The 9,231-nt window shown below is 43.2% G+C and overlaps 1 protein-coding gene across 1 annotated transcript; it reads left to right on the forward strand.

Annotated features, from left to right (window-relative positions):
- Positions 1-444: 444 nt before the first annotated feature.
- LOC141394280 (uncharacterized) lies at positions 445-3,490 on the forward strand. Its single transcript, XM_073968453.1, has one exon. The coding sequence runs from the start codon at positions 2,095-2,097 to the stop codon at positions 3,061-3,063; it is 969 nt and encodes a 322-aa protein (XP_073824554.1). The 5' UTR covers positions 445-2,094; the 3' UTR covers positions 3,064-3,490.
- Positions 3,491-9,231: the final 5,741 nt, after the last annotated feature.

Below are 9,231 nucleotides of genomic sequence, written 5' to 3' on the forward strand. Positions count from 1 at the left end.
CATCGTAAAATTTTGAATAAGTATGTTATGTCCAATATTTTTTATGTTGTTGTTGAAATTACAACAAAAATATTTTTTTTATAAAGGAATTTGACTTTTCAAATTTGATCAGCTGGTGTGATACCACTACCCGGTAGTTCTGCCATGACCATGATACAATAAGAAGGTAGCATTATCAGCCCAGCTGATGGTAACATAAGCTTTGTTCCTTTACTTTTTTAATGGTAAGGGTGGTGAAAGAGAAAAGTGTCAAAATTGCTCAAAATTGGTCTCTCATGAACATTTTTACCAGAAAAGTAAAGGAATGGAAAAATGGTAGATCTGGCAGAAATATCAAAAAGAAACATAAAAAAATCAATTTTCGTCTTTTATTTCACAGTTTTTAATTTAGTTTTGTCAGCGTTCGACTTTTTGTTCTGTTTTTTGTCCATTTTCTTTTTCATTGTGAAATAATCGTGAAACAAAAGTCGAAAAGTCAGTTCTGCCATTTTTTACCTGGAGAAATTTTGCTGGTAGCCTGTGGTAGAAGAGAAAGCCATTTTCGGTCTCTCTCCACTCTCACTCTCTTAAAATTGCTTCCAGTTTTGCCACTTTTCGGGGTTAAGGAACGCTTTGCAGGTTAAAAATGGTAAGAAATGGCAAAAATGGTAACCTCAGGTAAGTAAAGGAACACAGCTATAATGTGTCAATTGCATTGAATTTATGTCAAATTTTGACATCTTATGTTACCAAAAACGGCAGTTGCATCTACGTTCTTATTGTGTCATGAATTATACTATTCCATTGTTTTTTCCTATTTTTTGTATATTTGTCCACATCAGAATGCGGCACCTCGTTACTCGCGAGCAAGCAAAGAGAGCTTCTCTCTCCACTCACTAATTGAAAAACCAAGAACTGACAACAGTGTTTGCTCAAATTGTTGTTGTGTGCCGAATGCTGGTCCACATAGACTAGACGACGTGCCACGCAAATGCGTATCAGTTGACGGTCTTTACAGCGAATTTTAGGAAGATATTTGAAGATGTTTCCGTACAAAGTCCAGACGGTGCATCAGCTGTTAAACGCCGACCGCCAATCGCGTCTAACATACGATCAATCCATCCTTAATCACCACCAAGAGGAAGATGATTTTTCATCGAAAATAATCATGAGTGATGGGGCGCTCCAGACTTCTTTTTGTGGGGCTTTTTGAAATCGCGAGTTTATGTCAACAAGCCTCAGACTCTTTCAGCTCTTAAAGACAATATCCGCCAAGAATGTTAGGACCTATCGCCGGAAGTTTTGGCCAAAGTGATGTAAACTGCCATAAAAAGGGCTCAAATGACAATAAACTGTGGCGGCGGCCATTTATTTGATATCATATTCTCGACTTGATGTAAAAAAAAATAAAGGACCAAATAAAAATAATCCACAAGAAACATCAAAGTTTTTCATTTTTTTAAATTACAGCCAAAAAACTACGGAAGATTGCTTTTGCGCCACCTTGTATATGTGTTTTCATCAAGCGAACGATTGGGAGCCCGTGAACGATTCTGATCCGAATGATTGAACTGGATAGTGAATATGAACTAGATTACTGAACTAGTTCAGTTAAAAGAACTGAGCTCTTGAACTAGATCTTTCAAATGAACTAGATTGCACAACTCTAATAAATTCAACACAAGTGGGAATGAGGGAAGATGATAAATAACGAGAGCGTGAAGAATTCAGAGCAATTGAAAATAGAACTACACATCCCTAATGAGAAAATAGTTGAAAACAAAAAATATAGAAAATAAAAGTCATTGTAAAAAATACAAAACAATAATAAAAAATCGAAATTAATTGTTTCAAATTTTGAAAATTGTGAATTGGATGTTTTGCTCATAGCAGTAGCCAATTAATTAAAGAGGAAACGAGTTCTGGGAGTCTCTGAAATCTATTCCTGTATACAACGTTCAAGGACGCCAACTGCTAGTGCGTGCTTGCTTTGTGTTTAACAATCAATATCAATTGACGATAATATATTCAGATCTATTTCTTCCGTAAACAAGAGTGATATACATATATTCCAGAGAGGCAACAATTGCGAATAACATTTAAAATCCTCTCGCCATGGCAACCGATGAGGAACTGCCAGAGGAGTTGGACAAGTTACAAATTACTCCTGTTTTGCCCCAGGTCAAGCAACTTGACAACAATCTTCCTCTGGCTCTAAATCCATTCTTCGAAGAAGAGCTAAAACCTACCAGTGACGCTACACATGGAAGAGTTGGCGTTGAGCGGGAATCTCGTACTACGAATTGTCGCAGATGTCGCTTTAGACGAGCGTCGGAAAGTAGTGTTCTGGAGGAGATGAAGCTCACAGGAGGTTCTAGTAGTTGTTCAGACGAATCCTTAAATACATCAAATATCAGTGGGGGAGTTCAGAAGCCATCGTTTAAGAAATGTATATCTTCGTCAGCTGGAACTCCTGGCAAAAAGTTAATACTTCGAGAGCCCGTCTTAAAGGCAATATCAGCGTGTTTGCACCCACAGAGCAGTGTGAGACGAAAGCTATTGCTTCCCGCTTCTAGCCACAGCATTGATATTTCAACACAAACTAATGAGAGATTACCTATGGCCGCCTCCAAGGGGATGACTGATTTTCGAGATTTAATAGAAGAATGTCGCAGCCTTTTAACAGAGGACGTTGATTTTAGTGTACGTCTAAATCAGTTGAGTTTGTCCAGCAGAAATTCCAAGAACTTCACAAAGATGCAAACACAGTTCTGCAATAAGCCTAGAATCAGAACCACACATAAGCAACTTGCGTCCACCGGAACAACAACGGAAGTTGGAAGTGGAGGCTGTGTCAAGGATTCTAACGATGAATACCATCAGCAGAGTTCATTGGCGCAGCCTCCTTCAAATTTGCAACGCTGTAGTTCATCACATACATCATGCTCTCAACAAGCAGCTGGAAATACAGCTACAACGACGTCATCCGATGATGTGACCATTGATGAATTGGCTTGTTATTTTGATACATTCGTCCACATACCCAAAAAGATGTCAACCATGGCGGAAATGATGTACATATAGGTAGAATGAACTCCATATGATCACAGTTATTAACATTATTAGTTTTATACACAAACCAAGAGGGAGAAAGAAGCTAAAGTCTAAACCTTTATGCTATTTTTTATTTCAACATTTGGCTGAATAGCGTAATAAACTCTTTTCACCCGGTCAAATCAGATAACAAATATTATATGTATTATTTTACCAAATTGTACACTGTAATTTTGTTTTTATGAATCAATAATACCTTAAAATTTTTTTTCGAATCCTTTTTTACACATACATATATTATTTTATACTCTATCCCATATGAGTCTTAAGGATGAGCAAGAAGAATGAATAATAATTTACATTTCAAATGTTGTGTGAAGAAAACGTTTTACTAGAATTAGTGGATTTTATTGTTTAAAAATAAATGTGTTTAACCAAAAAAAAAATAAAATAAAAATTCTATTCATCTTTGATATGCTTCTTTCCAAGAGCAAAAGCAGGGCATACATCATCCTCAAAATGTTAATTTTATGTGATAGCTGATAATGTATTACGTACTTCGATCTAATTATAACCAATCTTTTTAAAAAATATGTTGGTCTGTTCCAGATCTGCAAGAATTAGTAGATAGATTCTATATTTACAGTATTTTTCGATATTATAAAGGAAAAAAATTTATCGTAGTAAACATTTGTAGATTCTTGCAGGCTCTGGAACAGAGCAAAATTAAATTTAATGATTTATTTTTGGTTAAAATACATCCAGTAGTTCAAAGTTCAAAAAAAAAAAAAAACAATATATTTACAAATGTTTACTTGCACATCAATTGTCAGTTTAATAATATGGCTAACTTCCAAAATGTAACAAAAGTCGCTATGTTTGATACTGGTCATGCTTTGTAAAATTACGGGTTTGCAAAAACTAACTTGAATGCAATGCTTCGCACTTATGACAAACCATCTGACGTTTTGGAATTCAGCAGCAGCGTGTCATGGATATCTAAATATTAATATCGTAATCATAACCTAACATTTATCCTAGAGAAAACTTCAGAAAAGCAGATCGATACTTACATTTTGATACAAAACATGAGAACACATTTTGGTAGAGGCTATGATGTATTAATAAAAACACCTTTCAGCCCGATTCTGCATGCGTGGGAGATGGCAATTTTTTCCCATTCCTACATTTTCGTATTCTGAATTTTATTGTGGTAACAGTTTAACCCCCGCCGGGGATAACGATATTGACGCGATGCGTGGGCTAGACGCCACAATCTTCCACTCAGCTTCAATGGAATGTGTGACACATATTTGTAGCGATCTCCTACCAAATAAAAAATTGCTGAGATCCCCTAACACCGGAGTGTTAAGCGACCACGTGCCCATCCGCGTTCTCAAGGTTTGCAGTTAGGGTACCAACTGTATTTGAACGGAGCCTCGTTGATACCTGGGCGACTCAACGAGTAATTATCATGCCCTTGCCGTGGTAAGGAGGCTATTCCGCGGTAGACCTCAGCTCCTCCACAACTCAATATTCCATGGACATTCAAAATTTAAACCAAAAACCTCAAGATGAACCTTCGACTGATGTAGGTGTGGATGCCTTGGCACCCTCAGTCTTTACACTCACAAGTGCAACCTCCTCACTATCCCTGACAATTACGAATATGGACATTGACAACGATTCCCCTAATGTTACGGCCAGCAGCTCTAACTCTGCTAAAAAGCGGACTGAAAATATGGGCGGGGACGACACTCCGGAACTGGACCATATTAATGACAGTTTGAATAGACAGAGCCTAGTACTCCTAAATTTAATTGAGGAAAGCGTCCCCTTGACACTCAAGGAGGAAAGCATCACTGATCCATGTCCCTACCTCTAGTCTAGCTTTGGTGTCGGACAATCCCGACAAACCTCTGCCTCTAAGGCAAAAAGCAGTAGAGGAGGAGAGTGGCGCGAGCGAAGAACCTATCGATAAGATGGACGATTCGCTGAATCCACAGACCTCCAACTCTGCCAAAGCCAAGGAAGCAAGAGACAAAAAATCATACCGAAGGGCAACTAACTATTGCAATCGGTATGTCAATAAGGACCCCAACACCACCAGCGTAAGGGAATTTCAAATGATAGACCTTAAAGTTCGTGAGGAGATTTGAAAGAGAATATCCTCACGTAACAAAGAGGGAAGTGAGTGTCAGTGAAATCCCTACGTCAAGAGCGGGAGTAACCCCCATCGAAACCTCCGAAGAGGTGACGAAGGGAGGAGTCTTCAGCTCTGATAAGGACACCCCTTCTTCCAATGCGGCAACGTCGCAGTCCTCAAAGAAGGCTGAGAAGAAGTCAAAAAGGAAGAAGAAGGGAACATAGTGCTCTGCAGACTCCATGCTCATTTGTAAAGGCGAGTGAGGATAAGGCAAAACCTAGTGCTCTGCAGACTTCCTGCTCGTCCACAAAGGCGAGTAGGGACAACGCGGAAACTGGTGTTTTGCAGAATCCAAGCTCGTCTGTGAAGGCGAGTAAGAAAAATTCAGGACCTAGTGGTCTGGAGATTCACTGCTCGTCCGCGAAGGTGAGTAAGGACAACGCGAAGCCTACAGCTCTGCAGACTCCATACTCGTCAAACCCGAAGCAGGATGACATCGCTGCTCGACGGATTGTCCCGGTAGAGATCTGGCTGGCAATCATAGACAATCCCACGGCAGCGGGTTCTTTCGTACCGGATTGACCCGGAACAACACAAAACCAATGTTCCGGCCAGCGGCTGCCACCTCAGTGTGTACATGTTCGTATTTGTTTCGGTTTTCTGTGTTGGGAGCAGCATATCCCGGAATGCCTGCTCCGAATTCTATTGGTCCGAGCCGGGACGGAAGAAAACCCAGGACCAATATATCTGTGCTCAGTTTGTCACATTCGCATCTTCACCCACATCCAATCTTCGGTGAGATGCAATAGATGTCAGGAGTGGGTGCATCTAAGGGGTTGCTCTGGACTCGTCCACGTGAGGGACTACGACAGGGACTATGTTGCTGCATGCTGTGTGAACACAGTTCCCAGTGAGTCGTCGTCGGATTACGAGACTCCCTCGTCGTCTGACTACGAAACTCCCCCGCAGTCCCCTCGACAACAACCACACACGCAGCCTTTAACACCAGCCGTTGTTGTCCCAATTCCCGAAAATGCAGCCTTTTTGCAATTGAATTGCAATGGACTCCGAGGTAAGATCGAGGAGATAGTAGATTTTATGAGTCGGAAGAACATCAAGGTCGCGGCGGTGCAGGAAACCAAGCTGAACAACAACCACAGCTTAGAGCATTGCGATGGTTACAATGTTCTGAGGAAAGATCGCACCAGAAGTGGAGGTGGGGATTGGCTTTCCTATTGCACCAGTCTGTCCAATACAGACCTATCTCGCTTGAGCCTGTCTCTAATGACCCATACATGGAATGTATGGGGGTAGCAGTCAGGTGTGGAGCTGCCGAGATAGAGTTGCTGAATGTATACATCCCGCCGAGAAATAGCTGTATCCATGATTATAGGCCTGACATTAGCCCGCTCTTGCAAGGTCATAATCGTCTGGTCCTGGGGGATTTTAATGCGCATCATGAGATGTGGCATTCGGCCCTCGGAAACGACCAGAGAGGTACAGCGCTGGCTGAGCAGATTGATAGCTCTACGTTTTGCACGGTCAATGAGGACGCCCCTACCAGAATTAGAGGAGAGTGTCACAGTTCGCCTGACATAACCATCGTGTCACCTGGTCTGACAAATGACGTTACCTGGCAACCCGTCATTTCCCTTGGATCAGACCATCTCCCCATAATTGTCTCCATTAGCAGACCACCCGACTTCATCACATCTGAACGCCGCACGTTCGTCAATCATAAAAAAGCTGATTGGCCGAGTTTCAGAGAGTTCACCAATCACCGCTTCAGAGAATTGCCCAATCCTTCTGATGTTCGGGTAGCGGAAAGGACGTTCCGGGACATCATCACTGCTGCAGCCGCTCGCCATATCCCTGCTGGTCGAATACCCGAAGTAAGACCAAATTTCCCAGCAGAGGCGACGGGATTAGCAAACGAGCGTGATGAGCTTCGTCGTATCAACCCCAATGACCCCAGAGTCAGGGAGCTGACACTGGAAGTTAACAGGCTGGTCGGCGAGCATAAGCGGAACAAATGGTTAAATCATCTGAAGAGCTGCAACATTGGAGCCGGTATAGGTGAATTGTGGGCAACGGTTAAGTCACTCTCGAACCCTGGAAGAAGGGAAGATAGGACCTCAGTCACGTTTGGCGACGTTACGTTGACTGACCCGAAGAGGTGCGCAAGTAATTTCAATCGACAGTTTGTCGAGCATCCCGAGAGTGACAGGGCGAAGAGAAGAGTATTACGTCGCATCAGATCTCTTCCTGCCGAGGATGAACCACCACAATTTACAATGGATGATGTTGCCAATGCCATCAGGAACGCTAAATCATCCAAAGCGTTGGGCCCTGATGGAATCTCCATGGTAATGTTGAAGCAGCTGGATGAGCCGGGAGTCGAGTATCTCACCAAAGTCTTCAACTTGTCGCTAGCCACCCTCGTTGTTCCCGAAGTCTGGAAAATGGGCAGGGTGGTCCCACTACGGAAGCCAGGCAAGGATGCCAGCAAAAGTGAATCGTACAGACCGATTTCGCTTTTGTCGCCCGTAGCAAAGACACTTGAGGCCTTGATCCTCCCCAGTATCAGAAATAGCTATCAAGTTGCCGATCATCAACATGGATTCCGTAAGCAGCACAGCACGACAACAGCGCTGCACGCCGTTACCACATATATCTGTAAAGGACTCAACCAGAGACGGCCGTGCGATAGAACAGTGATGGTGGCTCTTGACTTATCAAAAGCCTTTGATACAGTCAGGCACTCCACGCTGTTTGAGGACATTGAGCAGACAACCCTCCGGCCAAGCTTGAAACGTTGGATAGTCAACTATATGTGTGGACGCCAGTCGTACGTGGAATTCAGGAATAAGAAGTCCAAACCCCGTAGAGTGAAACAGGGAGTTCCCCAAGGTGGGGTGATATCTCCGGAACTGTTTAACCTCTACCTCTCCTGTATTCCACCCCCTCCAGACGGCATTGAGATCGTGACGTATGCGGATGATTGCACGATCTTGGCGTCGGGTACCTATCCTGATGACATCTGTGAGAGACTGAACAACTATTTAACTGATCTTACCACCTTTTTCCATTCGAGGAATATGCAGATTTCCCCCACAAAATCTACAGCCACTCTGTTCACCACATGGACAGCGCAGTTTGGACGTGAGTTGAATGTCGTGGTCGACGGTAGCAGAATTCCGACCACAAACTGCCCTAAAATTTTAGGGGTCACATTCGACACTACATTCACGTCGTGCGCACACGCCACAGCTATCTGCGACAAGTTGAAAAGTAGGAACAAGGTCCTCAAGTCCCTGGCCGGCAGCACTTGGGGTGCAGATAAAGAAACCTTGTTGACCACATATAACGCGATAGGTCGGTCTGTGGTAAGCTATGCGGCTCCAGTCTGGTCCCCGAGATTGTGTGATTCGAACTGGAAAAAGATTCAAACTTGCCAAAATGCAGCCCTGAGAACAGCGACAGGGTGCCTCCTCAAATCTTCAGTGGACCATCTACATGAGGAGGCAAAAATTCTTCCTGTAAAGCAACACAATGAGATGCTTTCGTTGCAGTACCTGCTTGGATGTTATCGTGTGAGCCATCCCAATCACCATCTTGTGGGTAGGCCCGGCCCATTCAGGGAGATCAGGAAGGATATCCATGCTCTAGAGGGAGAGGTCCAACGATACAGGAGAGAACCCCTAGATCAACAAGCATATCAAGCAGGATTGAATAGCATTCACACGGACGCAGTTGCCAAGGCCTTAAGCAATTATAGTGTGAATAAAGTACTTGGAGTACATCCTCCATCTATCGCAGCTGAGGAGCGTCAGCTGCCACGACAAACTAGAGTAGTTTTGGCCCAACTACGCTCGGGATATTGCAGTCGCCTAAATTCTTATTGGGCGGAAATCGATCGCACCGTGCAAGACATCTGCCCAGTATGCGGCATGGGCCCGCACGACACACAACACCTTTTTAACTGCCCCGCCAAACCTACCCATCTAACTCCAGTGGATCTATGGCTACATCCCATCGAAGCAGCCACTTTT

Source organism: Musca autumnalis, unplaced genomic scaffold (genome assembly GCF_047663935.1).
Source record: "Musca autumnalis isolate F117 unplaced genomic scaffold, ASM4766393v1 scaffold_2, whole genome shotgun sequence".
Classification (NCBI taxonomy): domain Eukaryota; kingdom Metazoa; phylum Arthropoda; class Insecta; order Diptera; family Muscidae; genus Musca; species Musca autumnalis.

What these genes read in the sequence shown, in the direction of transcription:
- LOC141394280 (XM_073968453.1), top strand. Translation starts at nt 2,095, where the DNA reads ATGGCAACCGATGAGGAACTGCCAGAGGAGTTGGACAAGTTACAAATT.